Source organism: Hemiscyllium ocellatum, chromosome 2, assembly GCF_020745735.1.
Source record: "Hemiscyllium ocellatum isolate sHemOce1 chromosome 2, sHemOce1.pat.X.cur, whole genome shotgun sequence".
Taxonomy (NCBI): domain Eukaryota; kingdom Metazoa; phylum Chordata; class Chondrichthyes; order Orectolobiformes; family Hemiscylliidae; genus Hemiscyllium; species Hemiscyllium ocellatum.
This window is the reverse complement of record NC_083402.1, coordinates 34,066,682-34,087,011: the sequence shown is the minus strand read 5'-3', so window position 1 is coordinate 34,087,011 and position 20,330 is coordinate 34,066,682. Positions and strand designations below refer to the sequence as shown.

Here is a 20,330-nt window from a genome sequence, read left to right as displayed (position 1 = left end):
ATGAGGCGCTCCTCCTCCAGCCGTCGTGTTGTTATGTTCTGCCGGTGGAGGAGTCCGAGGACCTGCATGTCCTCGGTGGAGTGGGAGGGAGAGTTAAAGTGTTGAGCCCTATCCTAACTTGTATCATCACCACTGCTGTGCTCATTAAACTGCATTGGCTTCCACTCCTGCAATTCCTCAAATATATCCTTGATTATGAACCTTTCCACGACTATTTCCTACCTCCTACATCTCTAATATCCTTCAAAATTGCTTGTGCCCCTCCAATTCTGGTTTCTTGGAAATTGCTACTTGTAACCACTCCCCTTTAGCTACATGGGTACTAAGCTTTGGAAATCCCTCAGTAAGCTTCCCTGCCTCTCTGTCTCTTTGCTTCTGTAAAATACTGCCTAAAACTTACTACTTTAACTAATCATCTGTTTTAACATTGGCTTTTGTGGTTTGTTGTGAAATTGTGTTAAAACATCCTCTGGAGAAAGGCTATCTAATACATTAAAGAAGCTATGTAAATGCAAATAATTGTAGCCATGCATCAATGTTGCAAAACTGAGGTAAATGTAAATGAAGCCTGAATTAAAAGTTTGAGTCTGTCAGCAGGCTAAATAGAATGATATCCCCTGGGAGGAGGATTCTCACCTTGCTTCACTCCTGAGCGATTTTGAGCTTTAACATTACAGAAGGTTAGCATTGCCGTGATCTGTTTCACACTGACGCTAAACTTATACTATAAATGCATCATTTTAGCATTTGAACATTTAGCCATGGTTTAGGTCACCATTTGCATCAACCTTAGCTGCAAGATTACATCTTGCAATGAGGTAGATGAGCTCCACACACATTGCTAAACATATTCACAAAGCCCTGATAAAGCTAGAAAACAGCTTAAAATACAGCAGGCCACCTCAAACAAGAACAGAGAACGCTCAAGGAACTCTGCAGGTCTGGCTGCATCTGTGGAAGCAGAAACAGTTAACGTTTCGAGTTTGGTATGACTTTTCTTCAAACCACCTGAGCCCTTTAAAATCTCTAGGTGATCTTAGTACTAACTCTTTAGACAAGTTGAACAAATTAAAGCTGTTTCCATTGACTGATAGTACAAGGACTTGGCAACACAGATTTAAGGCTTTGGGTAAGGCATGCAGGGAGGATGTGGGGAAGCGTAGTATTTCTCAGCGAGTGATCGTGAACTGGAACTTACTGCCGAACCAAGATAATTAATGATTTCATAAAGAAGTTAGACGATCACTTGAGGGGAATACACTTGCAGGGGCACAGGGGTAAAGCAGGGGAATGGGACTGATTCTTGCTTTCCACAGAGCTGGCTGGACACTGCAGGCTGAATGGCCTCTGTCTGTGTTGTATTGACTCCATGACTTTTACTGATCATTAACATTATACACATATTTGAGCCTATACATTACGGAGATATCTCCTCACCTTCGTCCAGGATATTCATTCACTGTGAACAAAACCATTGCTAAATTTCTTTGTGCTCGGGCAATTACATTGGCAAAGTGTTTTGACAATAATTTGTCTCCTGATTGGCTATGCCTTATATTTAACTGAAGCCTCCGTCCTGATAATTTCCACCAAGCCTTCACCCTTTTTCATATATTGACACTATGGTTCCTTTTCAGCAATTGCACTTTAATGTCGCTCCCTACTCCACTGACCTTTTTATTTCAGGCATCTGACCTTGCCGTCACCTCTCTTACATCTCCTTTAAGATTTTGTTACTCCAATCTCCATCCTGAGTTTTTCTACATGATATCCTTCCTCTTTCCTACTTTAGCCTCTATAGTGAGAGAATCCCTAGCCTTTGAGATATCATTCTTCATCTGAATTAACTTTCTCAGTGATCCTCTAATTTCACCGCCTTCCTCCTTCCTCCACACTTTTGCCTCCATACTCATGATTCCTGATGAAGGGCTTTTGCCCGAAACGTTGATTTCACTGCTCCTTGGATGCTGCCTGAACTGCTGTGCTCTTCCAGCATCACTAATCCAGAATCTGGTTTCCAGCATCTGCAGTCATTGTTTTTACCTCCATACTCATGATAACCCACTGAACCTTGCCATGTGACGTGGTTTCCCTACTCTCTCCTTCTCACCTCTGAACTCAATCTGTGCTTCCAACTCTTATTTCAACGGCATCTGGCACTGGGAAAAATAACAATTTCCAGTGGCTTAGTCTTTGGCCAATCACACACCACAATTCTGATCATTTTCTCAGTGACTCCCTTACCAGCACTTTCGATGGGATGTCCCTTTCGATGGAATGTCCCCAAGTAAAATCTTTACTTTCTTTGATTTTATTTATTCAGCCTAGCACAACCTCCATCTTTTGGTCTTTGAATCAGTAGATGAGACTTGAGTGTAGATGATGGATAATTAATTTAGCCCCCGTCACCATTTCTGTCCATCAGGATCCACTAGGCCTCAGCTTCAGCGGTCTGCTACTGCAAAATAGTCTTGGAGAGAAGTGCTAACCTCTGGATTTTATTTTCTGGTTGCAAACATCTCCTTTTCTCACCTGCACTTCCAACAATAATGGCTATAATAGGTTTCCATTGGAGTTTCCAGTTCCCTTGCAGAGTCAGTTCCTTGTAATAATGTTTGGGATATCCATTATTAAAAGCCATTGTTAACCTAAGATTTATGATGAATTCTGAAACTATTTTGTATATTTTAAGTGTAAGCGGGGATTGAAGGTGTTAGCCTCCTATTTGTATCAGGATATAGGAATGGCCTCATTTGTTTCTCTGTTTCTGTTTACAGCCAGCCTTCGCTATGTGAAGAATGATGGGAAGCCCCAGGTGACCACATTTCACAATGTCCAGCTGGCAGATGGAAAGCGCCATGCTGTCCTGCTCAGACTGAAGGGCCTGCAGCATGGGCCGGCGACGGCTGAGCTCTATGTTGACTGTACACAGGCAGGTGTCGCCCACAATTTGCCAGCCTTGTTCACTAAAATGCCACAGACTGCAGACTCTGTTGAAATCCGAACCGCCCACCGAAGAGCACAGGTATGCCTGGAAAAATCAAATATTCAGTTTGTAAATTGTACCATTTGTTTCCGTGGACTGGGGTGGGAGCACAAATCAATGGTACTGCTCAAAATGTTAAGTGAGAGTTTTGTTCAAATTGATGTTTTTAATTTTAGAAAACAGTGGAGTTGATGGCTAATCAGGAAACAAAATAAAGCAAAGAACTGCGGATGCTGGAAATTAGAAACAAAAGTGGAAATTGCTGCAAGATCTCAACAGGTCGGGCAGCATCTGTGGAGCGAAAGTAGAGTTAACCTGGTCTGAAGAAGGGTCACCGGACCTGGAACGTTAACTTTGCTTTCTCTCCACAGATACTGACAGACTTGAATATTTCCAGTAATTGCTTTTTTTTATAATCACAGAACAATCTGATTCATGGTTAGATTATTTTTAGGATAATGATTTTGAATTGTCCATTATACTTACGATGTTCACACATAACAGTCTTATTTTAATGGTTTTACCTTTGACAGAATAACTGAGAAAATTGGTGACTGATAGCAGCCTCGATCCTACATAGTGACAGGAAGGCACATGCTCCTTCTGTTCTGAAAGCTGCCATATTGAACTGACCACCCAGTAAACTGCCAAAAGTATTGATTAGAGTCTTTGTGAAATTGGCCCCAGTACTAACTCACCTTGTGAAGAACATAATAACATTAAAAAAAGGAGTAGTAGAAGGCCATTCAGCCCTTTGAATTTGTATCACCATTCAATGTATCATGGCTCATCATCAAATCTCCCCATACCCTTTAATCTTTTTAGCCCAGAGAATTATATCTAACTCCTTGAAAACACAAAAGATTTTGGCCTCAACCACTTTCTGTGGCAGAGATTCTAACAGCTCACCACTCTCTGGGTGAAGAAATTTCTCCTCATCTCAGTCTTAAATGGCCTTTTCAATATCCTTGAACTATGACCCTTGGTTCTGGACTACCCTGCCATCAGAAACATGCTTCTTGTATTTACCTTGTCTAGTCCTGTTAGAGCTTAATAGGTTTCGATGAGTTCCCCTCATTCTTCTAAATTCCAGAAAAATCCACCTCACAACTCATGACACTAATCGGCAGAAAGGTTGACTTTTTTTTTCAAGATCTCAACTACCACATGATGGCTTTTCCTTATTGACAGCTAGCTTACACTTGGATGTATTTGTCCATTTTCTCCATTCAACAACTGATTTGTTCCATGATGGAGAGGCTCTCAAATTACAAAATGGTAGACAATTCTGGAATTCACAAGTCCCAAGCTTAAACACATCATTTCCCATTTTCATAGAGATAAATATGGGGTTGAGTCAAGACTTCTGCTTTACAGAGGCAGCTGACCATGTAAAATCAATAGCTGCCTCCACTGAAGAGGAATTTTGATAGCCTTGGAATGTGAATCCCAATGTGCAGAGTAGACCTGGTGAGAGCAAATTAGAATTAAGAACATTTCTTTCACTTTCAGTGTGCCCCTTTGAAGATGTAAGGCATACCTTGGGGTTTGGACCCAGGAGACTTACTGGGTGCAGGGTTTGAGGTGCCATATGGTGAAGGTCATATATGTTTGAAGTAAGCCCAGTCCATTTTAGGTGAGTTTGGGAATTATTAAAAATAGGCATAAATGTATGTAAAAAGTGCATATATTCATTACTGTAATGCACATTGGAATTGTCAACAGACCTGTGAAAAATTAATTGCCAGAAGCAAGCATCTGTCAAAGAGACCTGATAGAAGCATCAAGGTGGCTTCTCAATGGGAGTTGTCTAGAGGACATTGTACTGCATCTGCCATGTTTTATCCACTCACTCAACTTGTCTAAATCGTCTTGAAGCTCCTTACACCCTCCTCACAACTCAGTCCAGTTCTGTTATCAGCAATTGGAAATTTTGCATTTTGTTTTGCTTGTTTCATTAATTATTTTTAAACTTTAGATCCAGTGCTGACTCACTGAGGTAGGCCTTTTCAACCAGATGGCATCGATATTTGGTAGCCTCTTCAGTTCTTCTGGAGTGACCTGCCCTGAATTCTAATGTGGGCAATTGAGCCATTACCATCAATGAAGAAAAAAACCATCAGTTTAAATTGATCTGCTGGCTTTCAAACCTCAGTCCAAGCTCCATGTCTGCCATTGCCACCTTGGGCTTTACAAACCCCAAGTCTCACCCAGTTGCTACCCACAATTTGGGAACCCATGCTCTAAGCATTTATAGGGTCATACATATCTATAGCCTTCAGCCAGACTTTCCCATGACACCCAGTTTTCACAATTAAACTAGTCACATCTGCCTGCTTTTGGTCCATTGATATGGTCCTCCATATCAATCCCATCCATGTATCTGTCTATATTTCTTAAATGATGAAATTGAACTCTATTCCATCATCTCTGGCAGCCTGTTCCAGAAACTCACCACCCTCTATGTGAAAGAATTTTCTCTCTGAACCCTTTTGTATTTCTTCCCTCTCACCTTAAGCCAAAGGTCTCTCATTGAATATGGGGGGAAAGCTGTTGGCTATCTACTGTCTCCATGCCAGTTGGCATTTCCCCAAGGTGACCATCACTGAACACTGTCACCTACTTCAATCATAAGTGGAGCTTCCATTCAAGGAAAGGAATGGAGAGCACTCCCCATGGTTGTCAAGGTCATCTTGACCTTTAACCTTCTACAACAACTTCCTTCCAGGTTGCAGCAGCTTATAGCAGTGAGAGGTCTTGATTACTGTATGAAACTCTATCAGAAAAATGCCAGAGTTTCTTTACATCAGTGTCCTTAGCATTTTCCCAAAGTTAGAGAAGGGAGTATTAGACTTCCTCAGATTCCAAGGAGCCCAGTGTGCTCCATTTTCAGTCTCTAACCTTTATGAATGGAGAAGGATCTGACTCCGCTAATGTTCTGTTTGATTGAGATTACGTCTGACATCAGAGTGCTCCTGACACATCCTAACACTATACTATGAACGTAAAAATCACAGGGGTGTTCACTCATTAGATTAGATTAGACTTACAGTGTGGAAACAGGCCCTTCGGCCCAACAAGTCCACACCGACCCGCCGAAGCGCAACTCACCCATACCCCTACTTAACACTACGGGCAATTTAGCATGGCCAATTGCTAATAACTCCAGGTTGCTGGAATTCAAGCTTCACAATGGAAATTGAGTTCAAAATGTATATGAAATGCCCACTCTATCTGAGATTTATAATAATATAAATTTATATAAACATTAACAAATACGGTTGATTTTTAAAATGTGTGCAATGTTTCCCTGCCATCTGACCATATGCATAAAATCACTCCTGTAATGTGTGCTAAAATCACAGTATGTCTAACCTTTAAAATCCTAATGAATTCCTGTTTCCATAGCAATCTTATCCTATGAAGTAAAGACTATAATCATTGGGTAAAGTTCAGTGATTCGGGAAAGAACTCTGTTCTCACAAAGACTGGGAGAACTTTAGGGGGAATAGCTGGGTTTCTACGGGAGAGGCATCTATAACATTTGTTATGATGATGGAATTGCTGCTCTCTCATCATCCACTCTGCCAGTTCCCCTGTCAGTGGCAGAGCAGATGGCTGGGAGTAGTCAGGATGATAATGATTCAAGGTGCACTAGGAATGGGAGACTCATCTACATAGAGACAAAACAAATGCAAGTGCTGGAAACCAAGGTGGACAAGCAGGAGGCTGGAAGAACACAGCAAGCCAAGTAGCGGAGGTAGAGAAGTCAACGTTTTGGATGTAACCCTTCTCCAAAACTGAGGGTGGGTGTAAAGGGAGCTGCAGAAATTGGGGGTGACGGGGACAGGGTGGTGAAGTGGGGATGGATGAAGAGAGGTAGAGGATATGACCTGGTCGATCAATGGGAGGAATCCGGTAGGTGGCAAGGAGGAGTGGAAGGGAAACTAAGCTACTACTGGATTGGTTGTTTGCTGAGTTGCTCGAGCTACCAGACACACTGATAGCCATTTTGAAGAAAGTGAGGACTGCAGTTGCTGGAGATCAGAGTCAAAAAGTGTGGTGCTGGAAAAGCACAGCTGGTCAGGCAGCATCTGAGGAGCAGGAGTATTGACATTTCAAGCATAAACTCTTCATCAGAATGACATTCTGATAGATACGTCTTCAAGGCCGGACCAGAAATATCCAATGTTACTATGGGAAGCAAGGAATGAGTTGGCTGCAGGTCTGGTGATGATCTTTGCAACCTCACTCCGGATGATTGGAGGGAGGCGAATGTTGTTCCTTTGTTCAAGAAAGGGAATAGGGAAATCCCTGGGAATTACAGACTAGTCAATATTCTGTGATAAGCAAGGTACTGGAAAAGATTCTGAGATAGGATTTATGACTATTTGGAAAAACATGGTTTGATTAAAGGTATTCAGCATGGCTTTGTGAGGGGCAGGTCATGCCTCACAAGCGTTATGGGTTCTTTGAGGATGTGACGAGACAAGTTGACAAAGGGCGAGCAGTGGATGTGGTATATTTGGATTTCAATAAGGCATTTGAGAAAGTTCCCTATGGTAGGTCATTCAGAAAGTTAGGAAGTATGGGATACAGGGAAATTTGGCTGTCTGGATACAGAATTGGTTGGATGAAAGAAGACAGCAAAGTGGTAGTGGATGGAAAATATTCTGCCTCAAGGTTGGTGACCAGCAGTATCCCGCAGGGATCTGATCTTGGGCCTCTGCTTAATGTATTTTTTATAAATGACTTGGATGAAATGTGGAAGGGTGGGTTGGTAAATTTGCCAATGACACAAAAGTTGGTGGAGTTGTAGATGTTGTACCCTGCACAGCCCTCAACACTAAGACATTGACAGGATACAGAGCTGGGCTGAGAAGTGGCAGATGGGGTTCAACCTGGGTAAATGCAAAGTGATTCATTTTGGAAGGTCAAATTTGAATGCTGAATGCAGGGTTAAAGACAGGCTCTTGGCAGTGTGAAGGAACAGTGGGATCTTGGGGTCCATGTACATAGATCCCTCAAAGTTGCTACTCAAGTTGATAGGGTTGTTAAGAAAGCATATGGTAATTTGGCTTTCATTAACAGGGGGATTGAGTTTTAAGAGCCGTAAGATTTTGCTGCAGTTCTATAAAATCCTGGTTAGATCACACTTGGAATATTCTGTCCATTTCTACTCACCTCATTATAGGAAGGATGTGAACACTTTTTAGAGAGGGTGCAGAAGAGATTTACTAGGATGGTGCCTGGTTTGGAAGATCTGTCCTATAAAGAGAGGTTGAGTGAGCTAAGGCTTTTCATACTGGAGAGAAGAAGGAAGAGAGGTAATTGAGAGGTGTACAAGGTAATGAGAGGCAAAGATAGTGTAGATAGCCAGAGACATTTACCCAGGGCAGAAATGGCTGTCATAAGGGAATCATAATTTTAAGGTGATTGGAGGAAGGTATGGGGAGATGTCAGAGGTAGGTTCTTTACACAGGGAGTTGTGGGTGTGTGGAATGCACTGCCAATGGTGATAGTAGGGACATTTTAAGTGACTGCTGGACAAGCACATCGATGGCAGTAAATTGAGAGGTGTGTCAATTAGGTTGATCTTAGATTAAGATATGTACTCGGCACAACATCGTGTGCCAAATGGCCTGTACTGTGCTGTATTGTTCAATGTTCTAATTAACACCCAAGAGCATTCTGTTGTGTGACTACTTCTAGTTGAATATTCTACCTGGTGGCCATACCATACTCATTGGGCACCTTTCTCAGCTGACACCCTACTGAGCTGGCATCCTCCCTACTCATCTAGCATCACGCCAACTGGCATCCTACTCAATTGGAATGTGAATGACTTTGGATCCTGACATCAAACCCACCTGGCATTCTACTTACCTGTCACCCTACTCTCTCAACACCACTTACGTACTTATTTTTTGATAGCAACTGTCCAAATGGCTGTCAGAAACTTTAAATGTCAGAATATAGCAGCTGACTGCTTTGAAGATAGGGCATGGTTTGCCTTGTTCTGACAGTTTGGTACGTTGGAAGTACTGATTTCCATTTTGGAATGACCCTGAGCAATATCTCCTCCCAGAAACATGGAAGGGATAGAGTGGCAAACTGCATGAGATTGCCATTCAGTGGAAAAACTGGCCAAGTTTGGTGTTTACACATGTTTAACTTGAAGAATTTCATTCTCATCCAAGCCCCAATGTTAGACATCTAACAGAAAACAATTGGAGAGATTGAGACAAGTGACGGAAAGACAGAGCTGAAAGTCTCAGAGACAGAGGTCTGCAGATGCTGGAGATCAGGAAAATTGACATTTCGGACCGGAGCCCTTCATCCTGATGGAGGGCTCCAGCCTGAATCGTCGATTTTCCTGCTCCTTGGATGCTGCCTAACCTGCTGTGCTTTTCCAGCAACACACTCTCAGAGCTGGGAGTCTTTAGACTGTTTGTGAAATGTGCCCCTAGATCAGTGGGACAAAATCATCAAGGGCAGGTTGTAGATGGAGAAAGGACAGGAGCCAAGGTTAGATCTGTGGCCTCTCCAGATGCAGAGATGAGAAGAATATGATTGTTAGAGATGCTTTAGCAGTGACAGGTCAGCATGGTGACTCAGTGGTTAGCTAGCATCACTGCCTCACAGCGCCAAGAACCTGGGTTCTATTCCAGTCTTGGGCAAACCTCTATGTAGACTTTGCACATACTCCTTGTATCTCCCTTGCTCTTCCGGATGTTCTGGTTTCTTCCTACAATCCAAAGATGCTTTGGTTAGGTGGATTGGCCATGCAGAGCTACAGGGATAGGGTAGGATGTGAGTCTTGGTTGGATTCTTTTCAGGGGGCCGGTGTGAACATGATGGGCTGAATGGCCTGCTACCACAATGTAGGGATTCTTTGATTCTAGATAGAAATACTAATACAAAACTTAAGTCCATCTGTGTTAGCCCCTGTAGGAAGAGTGTTGGAAGAGGACAAATAATGCAGAGAGGTTGAGGAAGAATAATAGACAATAGACAATAGACAATAGGTGCAAGAGTAGGCCATTCAGCCCTTCGAGCCTGCACCGCCATTCAATATGATCATGGCTGATCATTCCTAATCAGTATCCGCTTCCTGCCTTATCTCCATAACCCTTGATTCCACTATCTTTGAGAGCTCTATCCAACTCTTTCTTAAATGAATCCAGAGACTGGGCCTCCACTGTCCTCTGGGGCAGAGCATTCCACACAGCCACCACTCTCTGGATGAAGAAGTTTCTCCTCATCTCTGTCCTAAATGGTCTACCCCGTATTTTTAACCTGCGTCCTCTGGTTCGGCACTCACCCATCAGCGGAAACATGTTTCCTGCTGCCAGAGTGCCCAATCCTTCCATAGTCTTATACGTCTCAATCAGATCCCCTCTCAATCTTCTAAACTCAAGGGTATACAAGCCCAGTCGCTTCTGTCTTTCAGTGTAAGGTAATCCCTCCAATCCAGGAATTGACCTCGTGAATCTACGCTGCACTCCCTCAATAGCCAGAATGTCTTTCCTCAAATTTGGCGACCAGAACTGCACACAGTACTCCAGGTGTGGTCTCACCAGGGCCCTGTACAGCTGCAGAAGCACCTCTTTACTTCTATACTCAATCCCTCTTGTTATGAAGGCCAGCATGCTATTAGCCTTCTTCACTACCTGCTGTACCTGCATGCTTGCCTTCATTGACTGGTGTACAAGAACACCCAGTTCTCTTTGTACTGCCCCTTTACCTAAATTGATTCCATTGAGGTAGTAATCTGCCTTCCTGTTCTTGCCACTAAAGTGGATAACCATACATTTATCCACATTAAACTGCATCTGCCATGCATCTGCCCATTCACCTAACTTGTCCAGGTCACCCTGTAATCTCCTAACACCCTCATCACATTTCATCCTGCCACCCAGCTTTGTTTCATCAGCAAATTTGTTAATGTTATTGCTGATACCATCTTCTATATCATTGACATATATTGTAAAAAGCTACGGTCCCAGCACTGATCCCTGCAGTACCCCACTGGTCACTGGGTAAAAAAGTGAGGTCTACAGATGCTGGAGATCACAGTTGAAAATGTGTTGCTGGTTAAAGCACAACAGGTTAGGCAGCATCCAAGGAATAGGAAATTCGACGTTTCGGGCATAAGCCTGATGGGCTTATGCTCGAAACGTCGAATTTCCTATTCCTTGGATGCTGCCTAACCTGCTGTGCTTTAACCAGCAACACATTCCCCACTGGTCACTGCCTGCCATTCCGAAATGGAACCGTTTATCACTACCCTTTGTTTCCTATCAGCCAACCAATTTTCAATCCAATCTAGTACTTTGCCCTCAATACCATGCACCCTAAGTTTACTCACTAACTTCCTATGGTCACAGCAACTAGACTGACATCACATTTGAAGAATGTGCCAACTTTCACCATGAAGTTGATTGGAGATTAATCCCTTGCTGGACACAGTTACTGCCAGTGCATGTATATTCATGTCCGTCTGCTTTCCTGATACATTAATAATTCACAGTAAGCTACCAATATGAAAGAATCAAAAGTAGCATTTAGGACTACTGTAGTCAAATTGATGAAGTTGCTCATCAGTCATGTTATACATTTTTCTAACAGCATTGGTCCTGGTGATGTTTTGATGACTGGCCCATTATCTATCATTCCCAGCCTGGTCTCTGTTAGGATAATTGCCCTGTAACACTTTGAATGTGGATTGACTTCTTCAGTTTGGCATCCACCAGTGATCATTTTCTTTATGTGGGAAGGGTGTAGATTCGCATGAAGGTCGATCACTGTCAGATGTTTGTATAGAAGTCTGAATTTCTGTGTGTTTGCATGTATCTGTAACAGTGACGCTTGAACCTAGGTATCCCCAGTTTGATCAATGGAAAGAATGAAGAACATTTTAAAACCTCATTAGTATTACATCATGTGTGATATCAGCATTGATGTAACACCCTCTCTTGATAATGCTTGTGTCAGAGCCTCTTAAAGCTCACAACTGCTGGGATTAACATTTTCTTTCTATGATTCTGTGATGCTATTTGTGATCTCTTATTAAGAGCTCCTGGTCTGGGCCAGGGAGAAAAATCATGGCCCCTAGTGATTTTCCTGTTTTTCACCCCTTATTCCTCGCTACTCTTTCTCACACCCCTGACAAACCTTTGCTCAATCAGTCATTAATGTTATTAATTTTATTGCTGAGATACCTTTTTGTTAACAAAGATATTAAGAGATGCACACATGGAGTTGGGCTACAGATAAGCCATGTTCCTGTTGAATGACAGAACAGGCTGGAAAGGCTGAATGGACAATTGCTATATAGCTTCTACACTCTCTCTTGTATTTTCACTTTCAGCCTATTACCCCATGCCACACCCCACCCCCACCTGACTTCCATGTCTCTCTCTTTCTTTCTCTCTCTCTCTGTCTGTCTCTCTTCCCCCGAACTCTCTTCTACCCCTTCTCCCTCCCTCTTGCTCAACCACCTCTCTCTCTCCCTCTTAACCTCTTCTGTCCCTTTTTGTCATTTTCCCCTTCTGTCTTCCAGCCTAAAGCCAGCCTGTGTAAGTGACTCCTCTTGGGCCCCCCTGATGCTCAGTCGCATGGTTCTGCAGACCACAGGGAGTACAGAGAGGTGACCAGCCTGTGTTTGGAGGAGCAGCTCTTCACAGAGTCTCTTCACTCAACTCTTGCTGTGCCCTGATTGAATTTCCCCACACACTGCTGTTTATAGGGCCAGACCACTACACCCACAGCCTTAAGCGCCCCTTCCCCTGTCTTAAACACTCACACTCACACTTGCATTCACTCACTCCCTCTGTTTTTCTCTCTCTCTCACACACACACAAAGACCACACACACTCTCTCTCTTACACACAATGACACTCACACACAAACTCACACACGCATTAATATTCACACGTACACACACACACTCACATGCACATTCACTCACCCACACACACACATTCACACTCACTCACACACATATGTACTCACGTACACTCACACTAACATTTACACTCACACACACATTCACATTTATACTCACTCTCTCTCACACACATGCTCACACACACTCTCACATACACATACACACAGACTCTCACTCTCACACCTACCAGAGTGATTACATTTTCAACAGCTGCTCTTTGCCATTGGTGAGTGTTCTTCCTCTCTTACGCTGGAGGAAGAGAATGCAGCCCTCTCTCCCAGATATTGCTCCTGATGGTTCATGTGTTCAAAGGCTAATCTCCTCGTGGCCTCTTTTCAATTGTAGGTGGCCCAGAGACCAGTCCCTTGACTGGAAAAACTGACCCTTGTGAATTTATTTACCCACTAGTCATATTGCCTTTAAAACTAAAGTCACCATAGTCTTATCAGACTAGAGGCCTGCTCTCTCATTCAAGAGAGACGGCTGGTGATAGTTTAACCTGACAGTCATCGCGCCCCGTGTGAGGGGAGAGGTTGAGAAGGAGGGGCCTACATAGTAACCTCAGCCAGTGTGGAAATTGAAGTCAGGCTGTTGGTATCTCTGCATCACAAACCAACCAGCCATATTGTCTTTGACCATAGGAAGTGAGCTTTTGATGATTGGGACCTTAAAGTTTCTGATCAGCAGGACTGGATGAAATAGCCTGTTATCTTATTCAGATTAAAGTCTCATTTCCTGCTTATTAAATAGACAGCTTTCTCTGTGAATATTCTGATTGGGTGTTTTAGTTTATGGCTGGCAGTAAATCTAGCTGTGATTTATTTGACCAGGGTGATTCTCCTTGTGGGCAGCAATCAGCAGTAATTACTGCTCAAAACATGTATGTCTGGAAGTTGGAAACAGATTCCTAATGTTGTTCCTTATTTTTAATAGGTCATAAATAGTAATATGCAACGTGAATAATAATTCACCGATTACCATTTCCAGATGACAGATTGGGATTGGAAACATATGAAATGACAATGCAAAAAGACTGTAGCACAGTCAAGCTGTTCAGAAGGACTGAAGCATGCTAGCCAAGCTCAGGTGGTTCATTCACATCATCTGAAATCTGAGATAATAGCCTGCTCATTATTCAGCTCAGGCACTCCGAGTGTCAGTGCCCTGTTACAGTTTCAGTCAACTTTCAAAAGGATTTTTATAAGTTTGGAGTTGTGCCAAAGTTGCTTTATTCTATTGAATTGTAACTTCAAACACAAGTGGTGACTCCCCTCACCCATTCCACGTCTGCTGTAGTTGGACTTTGTGGGGGACATGTAGAGTCTCGCTAACCCACTGCTTTCCTTTCCACTCCTCAGACCTGCTCCCCCCCTATTAAAGGAGGGGATAAGCTGTCAGGCAGCTCACCTGCCCTGAGGGTTATTCAGGCCCCTAAGAAAGGGCTTCATTCTGCCTCTGCCAAAATATTTTGTCCATGGGAGAGTGAGGGAGGGCAAGGCGAGCGATCCAGCAGCGTTTGCTGGCAGGAAGGAAGAATCGTACAATCAGTATAGATTAAATGAGGCCCATTGGCCCATCGAGTCTGTACCGATTAAACTGTTCTAAATTTACACTAGTGAGAGTGTGATGCTGGAAAAGCACAGCAGGTCACGCAGCATCCAAGGAGCAGGAGAATCGACATTTCGGGCATGAGTCCTTCATCAGGAATGAGGCTTGTGAGCTGGGGGTGGCTGAGAGATAAATGGGAGGGGGTGGGGTTGGGGTTGGGGGAAATCCAACGCATCTCCTCCACTTCCTGCACCACCCCCTTGAACCTGACCCCTCCCAACACAAGAAGGACAGAATTTCCCTGGTCCTCACCTTCCACCCCACCAACCTCTGTATACATCGCATCATCCTTCATCATTTCCGCCACCTACAAACAGACCCCACCACCAGATATATTTTTTCCTCCTCACTTCTATCAGTGTTCCGAAAAGACCATTCCCTCCACAACTCCCTCGGCAGGTCCACGCCCCCCAGCAACACCTCTCTCCTGGCACCTTCCCCTGCCAGCAGAGGAAGTGCAAAACCTGCGCCCACATCACTCCCCTCACCTGCATGCAAGACCCCAAAGGGATCCTTCCACATCTGACAGAAATTTACCTGTACCTCCACCAATGTCATCTACTGTATCCATTGCACCTGATGTGGTCTCCTCTACAGGAGATAGGATGCCTTCATGCAGATCATTTCAGAGAAAATCTCTGGGACACCTGTACTCACCAACCCCACTGCCCTGTGGCTGAACACTTCAACTTCCCCTCCCATTCCATCAAGGACATGCAGGTCCTGGGACTCCTCCATCGCCAAACTCTAACCACCTGACACCTAGTAGAAGAACACATCATCTTTCACCTTGGGACCCTGCAACCACATGGGATCAATGTGGATTTCAAAAGTTTCTTCATTTTCTCTCCCCCACATTATCCCAGTTCCAAACCTCCAATTCAGGCACCACCCTCCTGACCTGTCCATCATCTTTCCCATCTATCCACTCCATCCTCCTCTCTGACCTATCACCTTCTCCATCACCTTCATCTACCTATTGCATTCTCAGCTACCTTCCCATTCTGCACCCCCCAAACCACCCCACCTCCCTCCCATTTATCTCTCAGGTTTCTGGCTCACCAGTCTCATTCCTGATTGAAGGGCTTATGCTCAAAATGTCGATTCTCTTGCTTCTCGGATGCTGCCTGACCTACTGTGCTTTTCCAACACCACCCTCTTGACTCTAATTTCCAGCATCTGCAGTCCTCACTCTCTCCTAATAAATTTACACTCGCCCCATAGCCCTGGATTTATGCCATCTCAAATGCTCAAGTACCTTTTTAAAGGTCGTGAGGTTTTCTGCCTCAACTGCCCTCCTAGGCTATACATTCCAGACCTTCTGGGGGAAAAATGTTTTCCTCAAATCCCCTGAAAACTTCTTACCCTTCACCTTAAAATTATATTCCCTTGATGACCTTTCAACTAAAGGGAACAGTTTGTTCCTATCCACCATGTCCATACCTGTCATAATCTTATAGACCTCGAGCAGGTCAGCTCTCAGCTTTCTCCGCCCTAAAGAAAACAACTCGAGCATATCCAGCTTCATGGCTAAGCTTTCCATTCCAGACCACATTCTGACAAATCTCCTCTGTACCTCATCCAGGGCAATTACGTCCTTTCTGTAGCGTGGTGACCAGAACCTCACTCAGTACTCCAACTGTGCCTAACCAAACTCCTGTACAACTCCAACATAATGTCCCTGCTCCTATCATCTATGCTTTGTCTGATAAACGCACCCCTTCTTATCCACCATATTAACCTGCCCTGCCACCTTCAGAGATCTGTGGACAAGCACCCCAAGATCCCTCTGTTCCTCTGAGCTTCCTAGTGTCCTACCATTCATGACATACTTCCCTGTTTGTTACTCTATCAAAGTGCACTTTGGAAAATCTTCAACATTGCTGTCAACCATCTGGTCGATCTTTGTGTCATCTGAAAACGTCCTTATCACCCCACCCGCTACATTCTCATCTGCATTGTTTATTAACTTCACAAACAGTGGGGGACCAGCATTGAGCGCTGTGGTACACCACTGTTCACAGGCCTCCAGTAACACAAACAGTCTTCTACCACTGCCCTCTGTCTCCTACTGCTAAGCCAATTTCCAATTCACATTACAGCACTGGAGGTGACTATATGGCCCATCATGTTCACGCCAAGTAACAAAGGTTTGACAACACTAATCCTATTTTCGAGCATTTGACCCATAGCCCTATTGCAATGGAAGTGAATATCTAAAGGTTGCTGAAATATTGCAAACATTTCTGACTCAAACACTCATTCAGCCAAAATTAAAAGTCACACAACACCAGGTTATAGTCCAGCAGGTTATTTGGAAGGACTAGCTTTTGGAGCGCGGTCCATGCTTCGAAAGCTAGAGCTTCCAAATAAACCTGTTGGACGATAACCTGGTGTTGTGTGATTTTTAACTTTGTCCACCCCAGTCCAATACCAGCTCCTCCACATCATGACTCATTCAGGCAGCAGGGTTCCAGACTCCTGCCACCCACTGAGTGAAAAACTTTCTCCTCAACTCTCCTCCTACCTTCTACATTTTAGCTTAAATCCAAGCTGCCTGGGTATTGACCACCTCTAATAGTGTTTACCTGTCCACTCTATCCTTGCCCCTCATAATCTTATTCACCACTACCAGGACCCCTCTCAACTTTCACTGTTCCAAGTAAAACAACCCCAGTCTATCCAATCTTTCTTCATAGTTCAACTCAGGAACTAGCCTGGTAAATCTCCTCTGTAACCTCTCTAGTGCAATCACTATAATGCACTTTATTTGATCACACTGCCAAAAAGGGTTTCCTTCTCCCTTGTCCCTTCCCCCATGAATTTCCTCTCTGCCTCCAGCCCCCCAGAACTCTCCCATGCTGCACCTGAATGGAATCTACCATCTGTGCAAATCCAAAGTCCACCCTTATCTAAGTCTAGGAGACATCTTCATTTCTTCCTCGGGACTGCTTGTAATCCAAATGGTGAAAGCTACTCTCTTCTGGTGCTGGTCTATGAGGTTGTCTGACAGTTCCTCTAGACTGGGTCTTACTGTGGAATCAAAGTCTTACTCTAATCCAATTATGGACACCTCCAGCGGCTGTGAAGTAGCCAAGTTTCATATCACATGATGCTGATCATGACTTTTAGCTCAGAGGAGGCAGATAACCCAAACTCCACAAAATCTGCCCCAAAGAAATCTCTGATCCCAATCCTCTCCAAGGTGAGAACCTGGGATCTGCTGAGGTTTTGCATGGTGCTTTATAAATACAAACCTTTCCTTTATTATTTTTCGTTGATCCAAATTATTGAAGAAAACCATTGGCATCGGTCCCTTTTGGCTTTGTCTCTGATACCTTCTGTCTAAACTGTGTGTTAGTCAGCTCTATAATTCCTACACCCCGGATGCTGTGCTGTATCAGGAGACCCAGTCAGCGTCCCCTGCTCACTGGCTTCATCCAGATGGGGCTGAGAGTCCAATTTCAACCAGGACGAGAACTTTGAGTGTTCAAAACTTTCCTGTTGCGGATTTGTCAATGGAAACCAATGCAAATTTGAATTTCACCCTGAGGAGACACTGATGTTTCATGGAGGAACAGGGAGACTGGAAAGAGAATTAATGAGATGGTGGTGGAGTAGGGCTCCTGAGCTGGAGCTCCTCCACTCTGTCCATTTCTTTTCATCTTTTTCTCCCCCATCACGATATTTGTTCTCGTTATCTTTTTACCTAAAGCAGTGATGAAAAAGGATAGACCAGATCTAAAAGTTGAAGTTCTAAATTGGAGGAAGGCCAATTTTGACGATATTAGGCAAGAACTTTTGAAAGCTGATTGGGGCAAATATTCACAGGTAAAGAGACGGGTGGAAAATGGGAAGCCTTCAGAAATGAGATAATGAGAATCCAGAGAAAGTATATTCCTGTTAGGGTGAAAGGAAAGGCTGGTAGGTATAGGGAATGCTGGATGACCAAAGAAATTGAGGGTTTGGTTAAGAAAAAGAAGGAATCATATGTCAGGTAGAGACAGGATAGATCGAATGAATCCTTAGAAGAGTATGAAGGCAGTAGGAGTATACTTAAGAGGGAAATCAGGAGGGCAAAAAAGGGAGATGCGATAGCTTTGGCAAATAGAATTAAGGAGAATCCAAAGGGTTTTTCCAAATATATTAAGGACAAAAGGGTAACTAGGGAGAGAATAGGGCCCCTCAAAGATCAGCAAGGTGGCTTTTGTGTGGAGCCACAGAAAATGGGGTAGATACTAAGCGAATACTATACATCAGTATTTACTGTGGAAAAGGATATGGAAGATATAGAATGTAAGGAAATAGATGGTGACACCTTTAAAAATGTTCATATTACAGAGGAGGAAGTGCTGGATGTCTTGAAACACATAAAGGTGGATAAATTCCCAGGATCTGTTCAGGTGTACCCTAGAACTCTGTGGGAAGCTAGAGAAGTGATTGCTGGGCCTCTTGCTGAGATATTTGTATCATCACTTGTCACAGATGAGGTGCCGGAAGACTGGAGGTTGGCTAACATGGTGCCACTGTTTATGAAGGGTGGTAAGGTCAAGCCAGAAAGCTATAGACCGGTGAGCCTGACGTTGGTGGTGGGCAAGTTGTTGGAGAGAATCCTGAGGGACAGGATGTACATGTATTTGGATAGGCAAGGACTGATTAGGGATAGTCAACATGGCTTTGTGCGTGGGAAATCATGTCTCACAAACTTGATTGAGTTTTTTGAGGAAGTAACAAAGAAGATTGATAAGGGCAGAACAGTAGATGTGATCTATATGGACTTCAGTAAGGCATTCAACAAGGTTCCCCATGGGACACTGATTAGCAAGGTTTGATCTCATGGAATACAAGGAGAACTAGCCATTTGGATACAGAACTGGCTTAAAGGTAGGAGACAGAGGGTGGTGGTGGAGGGTTGTTTTTCAGACTGGAGGCCTGTGACCAGTGGAATGCCACAAGGATCGGTGCTGGGTCCTCTACTTTTTGTCATTTACATAAATTATTTGGATGTGAGCATAAGAGGTACAGAATAGGAAGGGTTTGGAGGGATATGGGCTGGGTGCTGGCAGGTGGGACTAGATTGGGTTGGGATATCTGGTCGGCATGGACGGTTTGGACTGAAGGATCTGTTCCCATGCTGTACATCTCGTATGGCTCCATGATTCTATGACCTCCCATCCTTTTGTAGTATTGGCAATGTCTGGGGTGAAAGCCAATATGGACTCCGGGCCTCAGCATGGATTCAAACTCCTTGCCTCAGCGCGGACACGAACTCCCAGCCTCAGCGCAGACTTAGCCTCCCGGCCTCAGTGCGGACTCACACACCCGGCCTCAGTGCGGACTCACACACCCGGTCTCAGCACAGACTCAGCCTTCTGGCCTCAACATGGATTCAAACTCCCGCCCTCAGCACAGACTTAGACTCCCAGCCTTGACACGGACTCAAACTCTTGGCCTCAGCATGAACATGAACTCCCAGACTCAGCCCAGATTCAGCCTCCTGGCCTCAGTGTGGACTCAAACTCCTCGCCTCAACACAGACTCAGCCTCCTGCCCTCAGTGCGCAGTCAGACTCCCGGCCTCAGAGCGGACTCAAACTCCCAGCCTCAGTGCGGATTCGAACTCCTGGCCTGAGCGCGGACTCGAACTTCCGGCCTCAGAGCGGACTCAGCCTCCTGCCCTCAGTGTGGACTCAAACTCACAGCCTCCGATCGGATTCGAACTCCCAGCCTCAACTTGGACTCAGCGTCTTGGCACTCCAAGCCTCAAGGTGTAGCCCCACGGGGT

General features: G+C 44.3%; 1 protein-coding gene across 2 annotated transcripts in view; it reads left to right on the top strand.

The window, feature by feature from the left end:
* The window catches only part of thbs4a (thrombospondin 4a), a 120,366-nt gene that overhangs the window by 13,612 nt on the left and 86,424 nt on the right, over positions 1 to 20,330 (top strand). For both annotated transcript variants that reach the window (XM_060835690.1, XM_060835681.1), the window contains one exon: positions 2,778 to 3,025. In XM_060835690.1, coding sequence (XP_060691673.1) covers positions 2,778 to 3,025 — 248 coding nt within the window. The remainder of the gene's footprint in view (positions 1 to 2,777; positions 3,026 to 20,330) is intronic.